Source organism: Ptychodera flava, chromosome 11 (assembly GCF_041260155.1).
Source record: "Ptychodera flava strain L36383 chromosome 11, AS_Pfla_20210202, whole genome shotgun sequence".
Classification (NCBI taxonomy): domain Eukaryota; kingdom Metazoa; phylum Hemichordata; class Enteropneusta; family Ptychoderidae; genus Ptychodera; species Ptychodera flava.
In genome coordinates, this window is record NC_091938.1 from 38,270,060 (window position 1) to 38,289,634 (window position 19,575).

Consider the following 19,575-nt stretch of genomic DNA (forward strand, 5'->3'; position numbering starts at 1 on the left):
AATATACAAGACTTGGACAAAACTCATGTATTTTGCCTACATCTGACATATTGTCAATTTCTGTGACGTACTTAACATATTGTTATAAGCAGAAGCATCGCTAAGTTTGTTATCTTTAAGATTTGAATGATAGTATAGAAATAACGGGTGACGCGCTGACCATTAACGTTTATTTGTGGGCAAGGGCGAGAGGAAAGCCAAAAATTAACGGGCGAGGCTTGCCGAGTCCGTTAATTTGGCTTTTCCTCGAGCCCGCGCCCACAAATAAACGTTAATGGTCAGAGCGGAGTCTGTTATTTCCATTATATTATCAGCGAACCAAAGAAAACCGTCAAAATTTCCGAAAATTTCAGGAGCGAACGACAACCGGGCCCCAGAAACTGAGCAATACGCGACGCACTGTCACGCGCGCTGTAAAAAATTGGCAAATCCGGAGATGTTTTCAGAAAAAAGTATCTCAACTTGACCTACAAGTGCTCCATTTTATTTTGTGATTTATCATGATTTACGTTTGAGCTGTAAAGTTACGATACTTTGAGTTGCTAATCTTATTATTCATATTCACGGGCCTGTAAACAAACCATTACTGTGTATTTGTGGTCAGTCACGTGGTTCAGATCGACCAATCAAAATGCGACGGGCAAGGCATGGTAATATAATTTCAATTGAATGAGGACGGAAAGCCTGGGCAACCAATCGTTTTAGACCTTCAACTAACTTACTGGGTTTTCACTTTGAGGGGGGTTCACTAAGTCATTTTCGTCAAGTCTATTTTCCACAATAATTAAAAACACGATTTTTTCTCTATTACAAGAGAATACATAGTAATTGCACTTTAACAACGGTCATGACAACGTGCGAGTTGTAAGAGAACTCAGTTGTTACAAGGTTTGTATATAACCTGTAATTTCATTTACATTATATATAAGCAATTAGGTTATATTTTGAGTCTATTTTGAACAGAATAATAGGAACGTTTTATTATATTACGCAAATAGAGTGTATTTTGAACCCATTTTGAACCGAATTATACAAGCATTATAGTACCCATCTACATAGTATTTGGAACTTATTTTAACTACACAAAGGGAAATCAACCGAAAGAGCTTAAGTCTTGCCATTGGGAAAAATATTGTTACCAAAACGCCAGAAAAATATATTTTTAAATCCTTGATTTCAGAAATGAGTTCAATTATTTTAATTCGCCATGTCTGTGTTATAGTTGTATTCTTGTCATTCATGTGAGAAAGACACCTTTATTATATTATGTCTATATGGATTTATTGTTTCCCAACTCACATTTTTATGTCGCCTTGCAAACCTCAGTGAATAGCTTATATATTTTGTATCGTTATTACAAATTCCTTGTCTTTTCGTTATTGAAATTTAATGATACATAAAACATTTATTTTTTCTTATAGCCCACAAGCTGTAACTCTTGAAATTCTTTGACCTGAAAAAGGCTTTCTATTTCCTCTGGTTTTCTGTAAATTCTACCACTTTAAAGGATTTATTCTTTTACTACTGAAATACTGGACGAATAAATTAAAATTTTAACCGTTATTTTGATTTCCCGCCATTTTTAAAAATTGGTAATATTAAAAAGAAAAAAAAGCATACGATGTCCCAGTAGAAAACATTCAGCACTATGCATTACATTTGACTACTCTGTTGTTTCTGTCAAGATTCGAATGCATATATGCACGACGTACAGTGTTTTTGCCTTATTTGCGTGAGGGCGTCATTTTAAGTTTTGGCACACGTTTATTATTATTATCTTGTTCAAAATTGCACATGCAGTCCCAGTGGACAGTTTATTATACTTGTATAAACACCCCTCAATGAGTACATTCCTACGAACTTGTTTTGGTTTGGAGGTAAAGTCACAAAAATAATGATAAAAGATACAACTAGTGGCAATTGAATGACTATTATGCCTTGCTCTTTCATCAAACTTAAAGAGGAGAGACGATCATTGGTGTGCATGGTGTTGGTATTTAGGGGATAATTTTGCCGATCAGCCATATTATTTCAATAGTTACTGACGTAACTCTACATGAAAAATGACTTTTTGACAAGTTTGTCGAAGTTTTTTTGTAGTACGAAGCTAATATTGAAATAGTTATTGTTCAAATTTGTGCTGCTCTTCGGAATTTGCATTGAGTGGTCAATCGATCGAGTGATAGAGTGATTGATTGATTGCGAATGCCTTTGAAGCAGGGAAATTAGCAGACATGACTTGCACAGCAATTCTTCTTTGTGACCCCTTTTACTAACCTTTTTCCGCATGAGTGCGTACTATTTTATAAGCATCTATGCTAACTGAATTCGATGTTCTAAATGACACATTTGTCAAAAGCATATATATGCCAATATCGTCGCCATTGGCAGGACTTTCCAGTTAAAATACTTACAGATATGCTAGCGTAGGTTTAATGATCAGGTGCAGCCAACGAACAATGCACTTTTAAAAAGGTCCTTACTATGATATGATATATTGTGCATGACAAATAATGTGAACTGACTAATTTTAAGTCAAGAGGGTAATTAATCAGCTGTTCATAATTTGCCCTCCCACAGAAAATTTTTCGACTTACCCTCCCACACTCAAACTTCATTTTTACCCACTCCCCACTTATTTTTGCCTGTTTCCACTCACCACTGTGAATATTTGAAGCTCCCTCGCCCTGTGGCGAAAAAACTTGCCAATTTCCCCTGCCCTGGAAACAATTTCCCTTGAAAAGATTTTCGCCAAGCCCTGTCCCCAGAACAATCAACCGATATCCGCCCTACCCTACAAAAAAAACCTAAAATTTGCTTCCCTACCACCTAAAAACATGTCCCCTGCCCTAGCAAAATTAAAATTTCCCCTGCCCTCAAAAATTGCTCCTGGAATAGCTTTTTCAATGAATAGCTCCGTTAGCTGCACCTTAATGATGGTGGCGCTCTGTTTTTGTTTTATGTCATAGGGTCATTGTAATATTGGGTAAGCAACATCATTCGTTGTACATGAACAATTCGGAACAGATGATTTGAGCACAAGACAATTTTTGAAGACAATGACCTGACCAAAGTAACTGACAGGTCCCTGAGTTTCCTAATCACCAAAACAAGGAATCACGGTGAAGAATATGTAAAACAAATTACCTTCAAACTACTGCATATGCGTGCGTCTGATGTACTGAGGCTTGGCGACACGGAGCAGTTTTAGTGTCCATCACGTGACAATGTAATTCAATCAAAGTAAGTTAAATAGGGAATACATTACCATATACGTCTATAGAGCTTTTATTTATTATGAAGGGATAAGCCAGAGGCAATCGGAGCAAGTTCTTACGTTGAAGTGTTGTACTCCCCCAATTTTCTGTTTCTCAAATACGACCCTTCCTTTACAAACCTGAACGTGACCCTCCCTCCAATTCTCAATTTTACCGCGACTTTGAAAAATTGTTCGATTTTGATGCCGATATGTCGTGCATGCCATTACTAGACACTAAGTCATTCCAGACACTAAGTAGCTCTAATGGATATTTGTGTGCAGGAGCGATCAAACGATAAAATATACATTGTTTTATTATGAAACCGTGATTTCCAGGTCGTACTCACTCTGCCTGACTTCGAAAATTTGTTTTTTTCAGTTCCGGTATCACTATCATTGTCTCTGTTGCAAGAGTCTATAGAGTATGTATCATCGTCACTGTCTTGAACATTTAAAACCACATCATCATCACTATCACCATGAACAACAACAGCTCATCATCATCCTCACCCTCTCCATCTCTCAAATTGCCGGTTTTTTCCCTTTGGTGTTTGCAAACCCTGAAGTCCCACACAACAGTTGTCCTAAATGTCCTACATTTTACTTTGTAATTCTTTCAAAGTCTCATGGCACTGACCAACCCTCACGGTGACATTGTCACATAAAGAGAATCAAAGCTCATAAAACACTTATTGCGACTTGAAACGTTTCCTCTGTTTCCTTTGTGTGTTGGTGTTGATGATTATGATAGAGCTTAAAACATCTTTTTTTGATATTTCAGTTATTTTTATCTACATACACGTTATATTGATTTTTTATACTTGAGAGGTAGAGACACTTTTAATGATATTTTGTATCAACTACAGCTTTGTGCAGCCAAATATTCTTTGTTTATCAGCCTGTTAATACAGCCTTAATATGTATGTTTATCCAGCGTCTATTTTGTTCACGTTTACACTTTGGAGGCAATTCAACAGTGGTTTACATAGCGGTCGTAGTATGTAGTGTGTTCAAGTTACACATTGGTCGTATGTAGTTGTTTTATTATTCAAGGAAAGCGCCACCACCCATCCATCGACTTGAAACACATTCAAATATAGCAAATATATATGGACACGGATGTAAAAATCAATCATACTTTCAGTTGTTCATCTCTCAACAACATGACTTTATAATTGAAAATAGAGAGTTAATTCAGTATAGGAGGGATATCTGTCGAAACTAATGACATAACTTTATCAAGAGTTGGATGTTCATTGGGATAGGAAGGCAGTAAATGCCTGTGAAGGTATGTGTACATTGGACAAAACACAAGTGAATTTCGTCTTCAAAGCGTACTTGATATTCCGTTTTTCACAAAAAAGGATTATACCTATTTTGAACATTTTTGTTTAAATGTCTAGCTACTTCAATTTCGAGACCATGATTTGAATATCGAAATTTAGAAAGTGCAATTTTAAACTTATTTGGTGAACACAAAATATCTTTCTGACTCAAGTTGAAACTTAAATAACGAGTAAAATCAAAGTGATTTGTTGTCTATAGCTTCATTCTTGTCTGTAGCTGTCTTTCAACCTTGATGAAAATAAAGATAAAAATAACTCGGAATTACCCACTTGTTGCTTACTTTTAATATGTTGATGTTTCTATTTACCACTGTGATCTCATCTGATTTCCTTTACATCAGACTGAATACTTCTTAAAATGTCAAAAGCACTTTCATCATCAGTTTCTCCAGAAGTCAGACTTTCAAAGTCACCTCTCGGTGACAACTTAGCTTGATGTGGTTTAGGTGGGCCCGGGTTCAGCTCTTTGTCTCCAGATTGTAGCAATAATAGAGTGATAAATGCAGATGGAGATAGAAAACCTCCTTAGGATGGATATTTAAGATGAAAAGACATTGTAGTTCGGTGAGGAGAGGGATGCATACATAACCTGCATACACCACAACTGGTGTGTCGAGCGTTTCTTTCACATCCAATGGCCATGGCCGTAGTTGAAACCCCCAAGACATGGCATAAATTCATTCATATCGACTGTATACGTTCCAGAAGCCAACGTTCCGTAAACTTTCTAACAAATATTGCCAAAACAGACAACAGGTAGCACAATATATCGAGTATGTAACAATGAAGCAGCATGCCAACCTGTAACCAAGTTCTGTGCGAGCTGATCTCGTTGTATCTGGTGTGTACTATGAGTCCACTACAACAGGTCGCCAACTTTTCGGTTGAGAAAAATACCAATTACAGCACTCCAGATTTCTATACCAACACCAAACCAAAACCTGCCGTTCAGCGGTCCATATGACAAGCTCTCAAGAAGTGGAATTGAGAGTTGTAGTTGGTATAAGGAACACAAATTCAAAATGCCATTTTCCACAAAATTTTATCATATAGCACTTTGTTGATTCATGTGGTTCTCATTACAAGGCAAATTGCTAATAAATTCAAGTGAAATTAATGAAAATAAGCTCTGAACTGCATTAAAAGGTGAATCTATCCTTCAACTGTTGGCAGTTCTCATTCGATTGTACATGTTTATTTCCTCTTTCCATAGGTGATTTAGAATATTGGGAATTTTGTTCACTTTAAAAATGTAAAATTTCCAGATTTACCCTCCCAAGGACTGCTTTTCGGAATGTGAACCCCCTCCCCAATTCCACCGGCCTAACTCCCTCAAAATAAATGAAAGTTTCAGTTCTTGTCACTGTGACTGTTTGGAAACTAAATCTGGTAATGCGTATGTATTGGTTTTTCCAAAAAACTCACGGTTAATGTTTTCAGGTTGCATGAGTCACAGTACAGCTATCCATTTCTTTCGTTTCGTTTCGACTTGCGTTGTCTGCGCCTGCGCGAAATTGCAAAGTCCATTTTGTGTTTCGTCTCGTCTCACTGTTTGCTGTTTGGTTCCTGCATAAGAGGACCACGCACTGTTCTGCAGGTATTCTAAACTTACTAATTTGTCTTCAGATTATGAAAAAGTTTTACATTATCTTTCAATTTCGACTACTTCCGGGTTCACAGTTTCATTGATTTCACACGTAGTCGCGTTTACGTCGCTGATACTGTTAGCAGACCTTAGTGTTACAAATATACCAGATCAAGTGCTTGATCATTCTGATATCATAAATTGCATAGCCATGGTCCTAAGTGCCATTGTATTTACTTCATTCGTCCGGAGATTTGGTATTGACAACCATTATCCGAACACACTAATCCAATGCTTTTTGTACTGCCTTGCAGTTTTTGCTGATCTGTCTGTGGTATCAGCTGACCTATGATGACCTGTACTTTACAATGCCATTGTTCCACTTGTATTTTACCATTGCACATTATTTATTTCAGTTTACTGATTGTTCGTTACGTTGTTCCGTGTCAAATCTGTGACTCTCATTTTTCTACTTCACGAAATTTTTGTCATTATTATAAGTTTATATATATATATATATATATATATATATATATATATATATATAAAGGACTCCATTGCTCAGTGTGTCGATAACAACGCTACAACGCCCAGCCTATGCCGTCATTGGACAATTCAGTGAGTTAAGCGGAAACCCCCAGGGGCAGTGTATGCATGCAAATCAATCTTCACCAGTCGGGTCAAAGTTCACTCGTTTGGAAACTGGGATTCTGAGAATATATATATATATATATATATATATATATATATATATATATATATATATATATATATATATAGTATTGTTGCAGCATTTCATGCTATTTCAGTTTGAACACATATTACAGCCTTGTTTATTTTCTGTTCGTTTCATTTTAGCGAATATATTCGGCATCATATTCCTCGTCGCCTTTGTCGCTGACATCGTGACCACTGTTGTAGTTTATTATTCCTCTTTGGTTAAGTTCAAGAAGCATAGATACTGTTTAAGCGCCAACCAGGACAGACAGAGACACGGGTTGTTCAGGGCCACATTATTGCAGTCGTTTCGGTTACAAAGGTCAAAAGGTAAGTTGGACAAGAGGTCATACCATACAATAAACTGGCTCAACGGAATGAGGTCAATCTTATATTGAAGAGCGAGATATGTTCAGTTTATCACTCGCTAGCTCGCTCAGATAGCTTTATACAAACAGTATTCTCTCAGAAATACAGCCGTATGAGTTTTGTTTGTCGTACCTAAGAAAAAAAAGCAATACTAACAAATACAACGATATGTACAAAACCACTTTTGAAAATATTAGGGAAAGAGCAGTATATATGGTGGCCCCGCTTTTGGAGTTTGGTATATCACAGTCCCTCAGCAATGTGGGTATTTCAATGTTTTCACCCACAATGCCTTCTTGCCTTGGTGTGGAATGAATTAATTGCAACATTTCCAGTCTTTTTTATTTTAAACCAGACTAATTACATACAGATATGGCGAATATTTCCAGCATTAAATTAGTATTTATCATTAACAAACTCTCCTGAGAAGTGTTTACAAAGAGTCTCGTCAACATTGTTATTTTCAAACCTATAATATCGATAAAGGTGTCAATTGAGTCCTAAACAAATCAACACAACTAGCAACATGCACAATTAAAATGTATATCTAATTGGTGCTATCCTAAAAGGAATGCGCTAAAACTGCCGTTCACACATCACGTGTAGCTCCGAATATCACAGCCGCAATAAAAATATGCTAAGCTTTCGCTGCAGTCCGCTGTGGTTCTTCTCCGAAGACTTTTCTGTCGTCGTTGGTTGTAATATCATTAATATAACACTAAGCGAAACATTTTGTTCAGAAGTACATCCGCTGCCAAATGTTTTTTTGGACGATTGTCTTAAGGTCAAGGGGTAAAAACCTTATTGTATGTGCTTAGACCTAGTCACTGTCCCTCCACACACTGTGACCTAGTACATCCCAATGCGATGAGCTTACTAACATTGCCATGTTCACTTAGAAAGCTATCTTTTCTTGATTGACCTCTTTCAATTTAATGTGTAACTTTTATTTCATTGCAGAACACAATGGCTGAAATGTTTGTTGAAGATGGCGGTTTCAGTTTGACTCTGTGTGAATACAAAGCTTCGAAGGATACATCTGTGAGCGTTCGATGCGGCGACATAACATTGGAGAAGGTTGATGCAATTAGCAGCTCAGCGAACGCAGAGCTCATACACGAAGATGGAATAGCTAAAGCGATAGTCAAAGCTGGCGGAGACAGCATACAGACCGAGAGCGACAACATCGTCCAGGAACGTGGTCCTCTTGATGTGACCGAAGTTGTTTACACCAGTGCGGGCAAACTAGAATGCCAGCACGTTCTGCATGTTGTATGCCCAATCTGGAGGGTTGATTCTGTCAGTGACGTCACTGACAGGCTGTTTGAATGCTGCCTCAACCTTCTGAACACGGCAAGCAAAGATACGCGTTCAACGTCGATTGCCATACCTGCTGTAGGAACTGGTGAGTTGATTACCACGGCCTTGTTGGCAAAAAAGAAAACGATCACACTGACTCGCCCAATTTATGCGTCATTCGCACTACTCTCCCTTCTTATTCCCAACGTCAAAGACCTATCCCTTCGACTCGTAAAAATGGAAAATAATATGAATATTTAGGCACTCTGTATGGAAACAATCTCATTGGGGTAATGGTGGGAGAGAGTCACTCCTATCATCACAAATGTTAAATTGAAGTTTTGAGATCATACTATGCAATTTAATGCAACTCGAAACATAAGGAGGAATTTTAAATTTGAGATTCATTTTAAACAGGCAATTTTGCCCACTTTGATGTCTAATTTATTATGACCATTTATTATACTATATTACTGCCTCGCCAAACTCAGTCAACATTCTGCAGGTTTCCCTTCTTTTTGATAAAATACTTCAATAGTGATTCCCAGTTCTCAGTTTGGTAGTTTGGTAGTTTGGTAGTTTCCAATGACCTGTTTCTGTCCCACATATGGGAAATTTATGAATGCATTGCTAACTGTACACAACTCGAAGTCTAAGAGTTCACTCCTTTGCGTTAATAATCGTTGAGAACATTTTTCACAGTGAAGGCTCGAGGTGAGGCAAAAACGTGGTCTGATTATGACATCTCGGCCATTTTAGTAATATCAGAACTAACCTATTGGTGTGTGCCAAACAAGACATAATAGAAACATGTATGTACAAGGCCGGCGTAACGTGCACATCAGCATTGTCGTACTGTATTTCACAGTACTGAAAAACAGATATTGAAAACAGAAACCCAAAGTCTGACTTGTAGTGTTTCATCGTAACGTCGAGACAAACATATATATAAGCAATATCAAGTAACAGTGCTTAACATGTACACCTATCATTCATTGGAAAAGAAATATCCTTAACTTTTTATTATTATTTTTTGTTTCATTCCATAGTTTCGTTGGTTTGTTTCAATGGCATTATATGCTCGAAAGCTTATAAGGCCTCGATATAAATACCATTTCACCACAAAACATATCACGATTCATATATTCAGATTATTGTGAAAGTGAAAGTTTGACAGTCAGCATGGGTTACGAATCAGTTATGTTATTTACATGTGCAGATTCGTATGCGCCCATATGACCTTGTCAAATAGTTACACTAACAATTTGACAAAATGCTATGATACATGTGATAAATCACTTTGTCACAATTTTGCCACAGGAATGTGCATCTGTCTTTGGGTAGTTGGGTAGTTTTAATCTATAAACAAAATAATAGAATATGTTAAAGTCATATTTAAGGAAGTATATAATTGGGGTCATATCTAATGCTTTAGGTTTTTTACAGGTATATGTGGCATTCCAGCTGATGTATGTGCCAAGACGATGTATAAAGCGGTAAACGAGTTCATCGCTAACAAGTCATCAGCAGATTCATTGTGCGATATCCGGGTCATCGGTCTTGACTGGGACACCATGGAGATATTTCAGAAAGTCTTTGAGGAGAAAGGTTCTTCTGGTAACCAAGATACCGCTATCTATGCTGAAATTGATGACGACGATGATGATTCATCCGATGGCTGATATATACAATAGTTAATTTTCAAAACCTCTTTGACTGATTCATAATAATTATATATCCAGCGGTCAGATCGATATTTCAATAAAGCTTATCAATGTTCATTATCATCATTCACTCTTTGATCACCCTTGTAAATACGTCGTCCTAAACTTACACGCTACGAAACTTGAAGACTTGCGGAATATTGCAACAATTCTCTTTGAAAGTCAAAAGTAAATATCAGTTGCCATCATAGTAAAATTGGTATAAGTAAAGTCAAAGAAATTTCAACGAAACAAGGCCGTTGTTTCTTTGCTAAGTTGGAACTGAAAACTTAATTTTCGAATTTCAATTTTCGTTCCCGAGATAAAGGGCTTTTTTAATTCACATTTGGCTTTCACTCTTTAAATGAATAGGTATCCTGTTACTTTTGCATGCCACAAGTCATGCATAATCTGCAAAACGGTATCAAGTTAATGGCTCTTTGTGCCTTATCGAAATCATTTGCTAAACCTGAATTTACATGTTTTTCGTTATTTTGGCGCACTGGTCGTCTAAATAAATATGAAAACAAGAGAAGGCAAGGTCCATGTCAGGAATATTTAGACATTTACAGTCATCAGTAGCTAGTCATTTAACAATGTAAATCTCTGTAAACTACAGTCGTTATGCATGGATACATACATACATAACAAGCACGTCAATTGATAAAAAGTGTACAAGAACCTATGCGACATAGGCCAGATTAAGTGTATATCGTGAATTTCAGATTCTTTTCCAGCGAATCAGGTACCCAGAAGTATACTTGAAATTCGTTGTGACTTTGAAATTCACAATGAAGTTACCACTTCCTTTCCAATTCCTGTTTTACAACTCATCTTCTTATCAATCATGTTTATCATTAGAAGAGCGTTGGTAGAAATAATTCTCGACAGAATATTTACATTTTCACCGTGAGTTCGAGAGCCTGTTTGATTTACTACAATATATTTACACATGATGTATGCTTTATTATTTCCAATAAATAGATGGTTTTGTGATCAGATAATTCTGTAATTTTGTACTAAGAATTTGTAAGTAGCAACATCTCATGACCATGCTTCTTTATAGAATCAGAATATTTACATGCATTATCACTGATCCCAAAACAAATACATTGATTGATATTTAAACCCAAACTCGAAGATATTTGACTTTAAGCTGCTTGAGTTTTATTTCATAGTGATATTTACAAGAAAAGCTGCGATCACTCACTATTTGGTATATAATGGTCTTGTTGTTGTACATGCCAAAGTCATACGCGTCGGGATTGAAAAGAAATTGCGAAAATGGGTGCCATATTTTATAACGTGGGGCCTACTCAAACACTGTGGCTCTAATTCAGGTATGCACTCGGTTTTATTTACCAATTTGGTATGTTAGAAACCTTTTTACTTGTCAGATAGAGCTACTGGAACTGAAAACTTTCAAATGCTCGTAAAATGTCCTGCTTTAGCCGTCATACTCTCCAAGCCGGTATCAAACAATGCCTACTATTACTGCTTGAAGTCACAACATTAAACCCTAACGTGTACTTGTATTCTAAGATCAATTTTCTGATACTTCACAAAGGTATTGATAAGAGCAGCCTATTAGAAAAAAGTGTTTAAAATGGTGTTATCGTTCTAGATTTTCAAGATAAAATTGTGTAAAACACAGTCTATCGAAATAGTATCGATGCAGCCATTCTTTCATGGTGCCTTCCGATGAAAATACAACTGTTCCACATACATACGTTAGCAAAGCCACTAATGAAGCCTTCGTACGTTTTACAATTGTATCTACGCCGAAACAAAACGATGGTGCTTCAAACGTAATTGGCTTCCCACTTCTTTCAAGGCTGAATCAAGAGAAGAGAAGGCATGAAATCAAGTGATCCCTTGCAATGTAGCTGAAAAGTTTGCTTGTCATATTCCCTGTCTTTCGACTGAGACCAATAATATAATAAATGCATGAAGATCACTACAATACCCTTAGATTCGGAGGGTTCTCCACGTCGACTTCGTGACATCTTTCAACGTTGTAGAGGTCTACATTTGACTTCAATGTGCGACTGCGCAGAGAAGAGAAGTGGCTGTTGAGCTCACCTAATGTTGGACAAAACCATTACATCACGGGGTGCCACTTTCTCTGCCGAGAAATTGAGCTTTAGTATCACAAAGTCTTCGACAAATTGGGCCTTGTTTACGACGAATAACTGAATGAATACGCGAATAGCTGACAAGTAAATCAAACCGAATGAATGAAAATCGACGAATGAAAAACATAATGAATTTTCCTTTGATGTGAAAGACCTTTTTGCAGTAGGTGAACGGCCTTTCCAGAGTTGAATGCCCTTTCCCGGGGTTAGAGCCCTTTAAAATTCATATTAATGTCATCAAATAATGTGTGCGCTGTTTCCGGGCATTTCCGAGGATTACATTGTGGTCAGCAGCCAAGTTAATCTCATTTTATAGAAACCACTTGGAAGGAGCGTAGATTTAAAAAACTGAACGAGTGCGAAAATGACAATCATCGGATCGCGGTTCCGAGGCTGGCCGTCAAATAACGAAAAATGCCCGTATGTGAGCAGATCAGTCTGCAATGCATCACCGCGATGAAAAACAATACTATCGCCAATCTGAGGGGATCACTGTTCAACAGCTTCATATAAGGTTCTTTTTATGATATTTATTCATTTATGATAATCAGTTTACGAGTCATCCCAGCAGTTGCAAGGAAGAGAAGACACTGTGTTTTTAAATACACATAATGTTGTCAACTTGAAGAGATGACAGGAATAGTGCTGGTACCCCTACACGCTGCAATGGTTTATGCCGTCTGTGTCCACATCTAATAGCATCTCATATTAACAAACGGGCCAATTTAGGAATCACTCATTAGATTTTGGATTGGATCGGTTGTAAATGGAAACGAATTTGTAGAGCACGATTGCCACAGAATATAAACTTTTTGCATCCCATGAAAAAAACGGTGTTTGGCAAATAAATATGCCTACTGTTGAAGGGAGTGATGAAAAGTGTATTTATTCTGGCTACCCCATAAGATCTACAGGTGTCACTAAATAGTGCCCTAGGTTAAGTTTTCCCAACAAAGTGTTCCCTGTGACATAGATATCAAATTGAATATTAGTTGTGCAGTTAATATTTATCGCAGGTGTACGGCAAAGCAATTACCTGCATGGTACCAGTAAACAAACCAACAAAATATGTTTCGGTATTCTGCCTTGCCTTATTTAACACCGCCGACCCTTAACTTTGCTTTGCAATTTTAACAAGCATTTGCGATTTTGCTAATGTTGACAGTTTTTCGTTAATCGCACCCATTAATAATGAACAACTTAGAAATGTCCGACCGACCTACAGTATTTCCTAAAAGCATGTTGACGAATATTTTTGGTGTTTGACCCGTCTGTTACAGATAGTTTCTATGATATAAGGACTACCAGGTTATGGTATCGTCTTACTGCATTCAACATCAGAAGCCAGAGACATATTGTGTTCCTCGTCTGTAATTTTATATATTTTAATATTGTAGTCAATTTATATTCAGATATGAATTATATCGGTCACACTTCCTTACGTTTCTACATAACAGCGCAAGTGAGAATACGGCGTCAACTCTTCCTCTTCGGAAACCGTCAGCTCACTGGAAAAAACCAAGCGGCGCCGACAGAAAGTTTGGCACACCATATATACCCAACGGTTACGGGTGGTTAATATAAAACGTAGGTACCATACTTAGAGTTTAGTCGGTGATGTTTATCAATCAAAACATATTTGAATCATGTAAAACATGCCGGTGAAAGAGTCTGCGCACATTTCCTTGTTGAGGCGTGTCTCAGTCGATTGTGGATATTGATAGATGAGATTTGATACGGGTAGACATGTGGTTTGCTCGGCAAATGTAGGTCAATCGTGATATGGGGCGCTTACGTAAAGGTTATTCAAAACCGTTTATAGGCAAGACTCAGAAAACACATAAATTGCTTATCATCAACACTGTCCCTTCACAAAAGTGGAGGACCGTGTCATCAAAGTCCATTACTTTAAAGCCACAATAGCTGCGAATTTGTATGCATTATTTTCATGATTTTCATGATGTTATTTTCAAACCGAAGTTGGTTCGTTTGAATGTGCTATCTGAAGGATGTGTATAGATGTATCACTGCTTGCTTATTTGGACCATGCCTACACATTTTTGTATAGGTTAAAAATAAACAGGTGCCGCCCCATGAAAAAGTATAAAAATGCAGTATTTCCTGCACGTGATCATACAAGAAACTAGCATGATGCCATTTATTTGAATGCACAACACACGATGGCAACATTTTGTTGTTGTAATCTTAATTGTCTCTGTAACAGTCATGATTAGTTTTTGAAAATAGCGGGAAATCTAAAATGATGTTAAAACGTTGAACCTTCATGCCACCACTGTATTGACTAACTGTCCATGAATTATTTGTGGAATGATTAACTGTTATTTATTTACCACCACTTACGACAATATCATATACTTTGTCAGTCTTAAACGGGACTTATTTAAAGACAACTCTTGGAATACTGACGATATTTAAAGAAAACTCTTGGAATACTGAGGATAGTTTGAGATCGATTTATTACACATTCGCAGCTATTGTTGCTTTAAGTAGTCTAAAGAAACTTTTCAGTTAAAAGCTCATGCCTGCTAGTTAATCAGCTAATAAAAAGAGAATACAATTAATATTATTAGTAGTTTATTGTACTAACGAGTAATTCTGTCTATACACAAAGCATTGCTACCCCGGATACTTGATGTCGTGGTATTTTCGATTATATTGGCATCTGACTATGTACAGTATATCCATCCATAGCAACATAATGAAATGACTCAAAACACCATCAAGAATCAAGTTACGATTTCACAGAAATAGGACCAAAGAACGCAGTATAAGTTGTAGCGATGATGATTGTGATAATAAAAAGCCCTTTTACAATTTTAAAGAATAGAATGGCCGAGACACAACATCAATTAAGTAATTAGTAAAATATTCAAATTGTAATTCAAATTTGTCTAAGAATGTTCTCCTTACGATGCAAAACACCTGATACAAAATTCAAACATATCTTCATGAATATCAAACCATCCGTCTTTTTCATGAGTCCTGTTGTACGCAGTGAAGTTCTTCGATTTTTCTGTGTGTTCATTTTTCAAAACCACTATGTTTCTAAAATCCCTGGCACTTCTCTCTCGGTGTGCTAAAGGTTGAGGCAATTCTGAAAATAATGAGATGTAAATGATGAAAAGTGAGAAGCGGATGAACTGTTTTCTTGTTGAGATTTGTTTTTTTTAAGTCAAATCAATGGTTTCATAGTATTATCACCATTATTTACTTTCGTCTACAACAGCACTGTATTGACTAACTGCCATGAATTATTTATGGAATGATTCACTGTTATTTATTTATTTATTTTGTCTTCTGGAAAGCTGTCAAAACAATATCCACATGAAGGAATTTGATCTCATACTCGTGTTTGCAAATAAAATCAAAACTGAAAAATAGTGATATTCGTGATTGTTTTCCTTCGCGCACATCAAGTTTATCATTTGTTGAGGTCGTAATAAGAATTCATGTTCTCAATTTGCTGAGCCTTGTTTCTTCTTTCTTGGAGACCTACCAACGTATGACATTTCTTTAACACAGTATGAAGTCTACAAAGTGTACTTACATCGCCTGAACAATCTCCTGACAGCACCAATCATTCTAAACCAAGCGATGATACTGTCACTACAAGCTATGTCACGTGACCTTTCGTCCTCTTCAGTATCCTTGATATCCGCCGCTGCCTCGGAATCTGAATCTGAATCTGAATCTAAAGCAATATCAACAAATTCTGCCTCCTCCTCACCCTCACGAAACGCTGTGTGCTTTTCAAGAGTCGTGTCGTGAAATTCTGCAGCCACGTCAACACATGGTACCCAAACGTCATCAAATTTTGAATCAGCTTCTATACCTTCACAGGCTCCTTCAAAATTACAAAATTCAGCGTCTGTGTGTTTAAATGCTACCTCCATAGCATTCAGTTCTTCCTGTAGGCTGAGCTCATTGCCATCGTCATCGTCATCACTTTCTGCATTGAAAAGAAGAAAATACGGGTTCTTTAGACATTCGAAGTTTTTTCAAGTTTTGTTGCATCAATCAGAAAGAAAGTCAAAAAGAGGCAGAAGGAAGGGATATTGAATAAATGATCTAGTGATGAAGGTCTCTCAGTAACAGACATCAAGACAGGCACAATGATATAAACACCAATCTGAAGATGTCGCGTTGCGTCGTCATCGCTTTAAAAAGTCAATCGACTGGACGTACCAACGTGAGTTTCAAGTTTATTTCCTTCTTCTTCTTCCTGTTCCTTGTCATCTTGTGCTGACGAATTAGCTGATAAGGGAAGACCAGTAAGCAAGTAAGTAAGCATCTAAGTAAGATATCATTGCAGCAAAACTGCATTAACTTCGTAAGAGATAGGTATAAGTCAATGTTAATTAGAGTTGAATTATGTGTTCAGGAATATTATCTAAAGATAAATGAGGTTTAAGAGGTCGAAATTAATATGAAATTTGACCTGTTCAACAGTTAAGAAAATGCTATAACAACCTGAAAACAATACTGAAAAATTCGCCTCTGTTCACCTAAAGAATAGCGCCATCAATGTTCATTACAGTTTTGATTTCACTGTCCTACAGACATGTCGTTGGAGGTCCTTTAATATTTGGTTCGAGTGTTTGTAGATTAAAAATTACAAATTAGCTCGCTTTTAATTTACCAGAGGATGCTCCAATCTCAGGAGGTACAATATTTTCATTCACTGCAGGCGTGATATTTTTTGCAATCCATAGATTGTGAAGATACCCCTTGCTCTGTGTCGATGACGCTGATTTATCATCTTCGTCCTGATCATCAGACAACGACTCTTTCCTTGCTGCTGGCAACTCCTCTAATTTTTCACACTCTGCAGAGAGCGACGTCTGGCCAGAAGTTACACACAAGTCAGCATTGTCACCTCTCTCTAAATTTGCAGTCCTAGACGCCGTTAGGGCTTCAGCCTGCTTGTGTTGCTGGTTACTTCCGATATTCTCAGCGGTCGAAACGAACTGGACTCGGGATCTCCTTCACATGATGAGTCCAATGGAATCGACTCGTATTGTTCCCCTTGAATACGTTTGGCAGCGTCTGCTGCGATATTTTCGAGTATTCGCTGATTTTGTAGGCGCTCGTAAGTTCCCATATCCAGCATGGTTGGCAAGGTTTGTGTCAGGTCCCTGTATTGATCTTTGCTGGTACATTGAATCTGTATAGTCTGTATAAGCCGAAGAGTAAGTGGAATTTAATAATCCTGATAGTGGTATGTTCTTTTGATGATTAACGTATATGGTTGAACGGTTGTGCTTTGTTTGAAATGACATGAAAAGAACTTTACGCTTTTATTTTATTCCGATTTTGGTGTCATCGATTATGTGAAGTTTACATCTACAAACAACCTCTCTTATACATCTGTATTGCCAGAACACCCAAATAAATAGAGGTAACGAGTATAGGAGTGGAATAAATACAATGTGTGTATGTCGTAGATGTATACCAAGAAATATTGGTACCGTTCCATGAATTGCTACACTTACGAACAACAATATTAGTCCCAATACTGTAACTATGAAGGGGTGGGGAAGGGGGTTCACGCGAAATGACGTGTGCCGAAGATATCGAAATGCCAACGTTGGAAGCATCATGCATTGCTATCTGAAAAGCACATTTTACAATTACCAAACACGGTTTCAACTTTTGCTTGCAAGTTGGTAGAAACGTTGCAAAGTTTGTCAAGTTTCGTCTTGTACAAAATTCTCAAAGTTGTCTTACCATATCGGGAAATACAGAAACCAAGGTAATCTTTAGGAATTTCTTTCTGAAGCCTCGATTGGTTGGATGCGGCTTAATCTTCATTTCTGTGTAATTTACAAAGCTGTATCCAGCCGCATTATCCATGGTTTCCTGAAAATATAACATTTAACAAGTAGCAAACAACAAATCGCATTAATTTTGAGAAAGATTTGTCAACAAATCGATTCACTAAGAGGGAAAAGTTGAAAACAAAGTTGACAGAACACAAGCAGTTAATTTATAACATCATTGTTCATGTCTGTCGTCATTCTTTAAGCTTTTATAGCAGCGATGTGTTTGTTTTGTAGATTCGCACTTTTCGTAAATCCAGTCGAATGCGTAGATATCTCTTTGCAAAGATTATCATTGACGAAATAAATGATTAACAATTTCACTGAGCAGATGTTCTCTGTAAGTCTCCGTAGATGTAATTGTTCATTCCTGGATAACACTGAAAAGTCCAATGTTGCTTACCTTCTTAGCAAGGCGTAAGTCTGCCGGAAATCGAAGTTCGAGAAACCTTTTCTGCCAAGAACGCAGCAACCCATGCCTTGACTTTACTTTCACTTGACCTTTGTAGATTACACTTCCAGGCTATAGGAATTAAAACAGTAAGGCATACATTGAAACATGTTACAGAAACTTCCACCCAAGTTAAACTCTTCATCGTTGGTTTAATTCAAAATTTAATTTGGTTTACATGATGCAGTCTGAACTAATTTCACTGTAATGAGGGCTACACATCTTTGTTCCGTGTGAAATAAAATTAAAGTTTCACTAAGGAACAACATAATGTATTCATCATTGCTCGTAATAAGTTATTTCCTGTGAGCAAAATTCCCAAAACAGCGACTTTGCTTTGATACAGTGCCATGGCAGGGGAAATCCTTTCGGATGTATGTGACTACGAAAATAGTTTATGATCATTCGGAATTATGAAACAAAATATTAAAAAATTAACAACTGTAATAATCTCATTAATGTGGTGATTACTTTTTCGGGAAATAAGGCGCACTTTCTTCGGTAAAGTTATGGAAGACTCGGTCAATAGAACGTTGTTGTGTTGATATCCTTACCGAATATAAACTTGCCAGCGCATTGATGTTAAGAAAAGTATCTCCGGCCTCCATGAAATCGATGAATTGATCGTCAGCGCTTTCCATTCTTCTTACAATACTAGGAAGTACTCTGATGATAAAATGATGAACACTGATAAAATCAAAACCTTCTGATGAATCAGAATTCAACAGCAAAGAAGAGCATTCGGTAGACACAAGTGTTACGCATCGAATAAACTAAGTATGGAATAAAGAACGTTCCGTTGTTCTCTTGTTGTTGCTATAGCAGCACCATCAATGGTTCTTCTGCGGAATAAAAGAGGATGCGAAGTGTT

General features: G+C 37.1%; 2 protein-coding genes across 4 annotated transcripts; one reads left to right on the plus strand and one right to left on the minus strand.

Annotated features, from left to right (window-relative positions):
* The first annotated feature begins 2,512 nt into the window (after positions 1-2,512).
* On the plus strand, positions 2,513-11,488 carry LOC139144217 (uncharacterized protein TM_0508-like). 3 transcript variants are annotated; one of them, XM_070714870.1, is made up of 5 exons: positions 2,513-3,243; positions 3,639-3,681; positions 7,049-7,237; positions 8,237-8,681; positions 10,022-11,488. In XM_070714870.1, exons 4-5 carry the CDS (start codon positions 8,243-8,245, stop codon positions 10,255-10,257), a joined length of 675 nt encoding a protein of 224 aa, XP_070570971.1. In that variant the 5' UTR covers positions 2,513-3,243; positions 3,639-3,681; positions 7,049-7,237; positions 8,237-8,242; the 3' UTR covers positions 10,258-11,488. The 3 variants fall into 3 exon arrangements, with proteins under 3 accessions (XP_070570971.1, XP_070570970.1, XP_070570969.1); XM_070714869.1 differs by having other exon boundaries at positions 2,513-3,681; XM_070714868.1 differs by lacking the exons at positions 2,513-3,243; positions 3,639-3,681 and adding an exon at positions 5,780-6,202.
* Positions 11,489-15,203: 3,715 nt separating this feature from the next.
* LOC139143152 (uncharacterized) lies at positions 15,204-19,558 on the minus strand. Its single transcript, XM_070713288.1, has 7 exons — positions 19,259-19,558; positions 18,657-18,776; positions 18,162-18,293; positions 17,074-17,607; positions 16,620-16,688; positions 15,982-16,383; positions 15,204-15,528 (listed from the first exon to the last, which is right to left on the minus strand). The coding sequence occupies exons 1-4, from the start codon at positions 19,343-19,345 to the stop codon at positions 17,341-17,343; spliced, it is 606 nt and encodes a 201-aa protein (XP_070569389.1). The 5' UTR covers positions 19,346-19,558; the 3' UTR covers positions 15,204-15,528; positions 15,982-16,383; positions 16,620-16,688; positions 17,074-17,340.
* Positions 19,559-19,575: the final 17 nt, after the last annotated feature.

Bases quoted from the DNA above. Each gene is read 5' to 3' on its own strand.
- LOC139144217 (XM_070714869.1), top strand. From the start codon at position 8,243: ATGGCTGAAATGTTTGTTGAAGATGGCGGTTTCAGTTTGACTCTGTGT. The intron at 8,682-10,021 runs GTGAGTTGATTA...GGTTTTTTACAG, and splicing joins CATACCTGCTGTAGGAACTG to GTATATGTGGCATTCCAGCT.
- LOC139143152 (XM_070713288.1), bottom strand. From the start codon at position 19,345: ATGGAAAGCGCTGACGATCAATTCATCGATTTCATGGAGGCCGGAGAT. The intron at 18,777-19,258 runs GTAAGGATATCA...TAATTCCTATAG, and splicing joins CGCTGGCAAGTTTATATTCG to CCTGGAAGTGTAATCTACAA. The intron at 18,294-18,656 runs GTAAGCAACATT...TTATATTTTCAG, and splicing joins ACTTACGCCTTGCTAAGAAG to GAAACCATGGATAATGCGGC.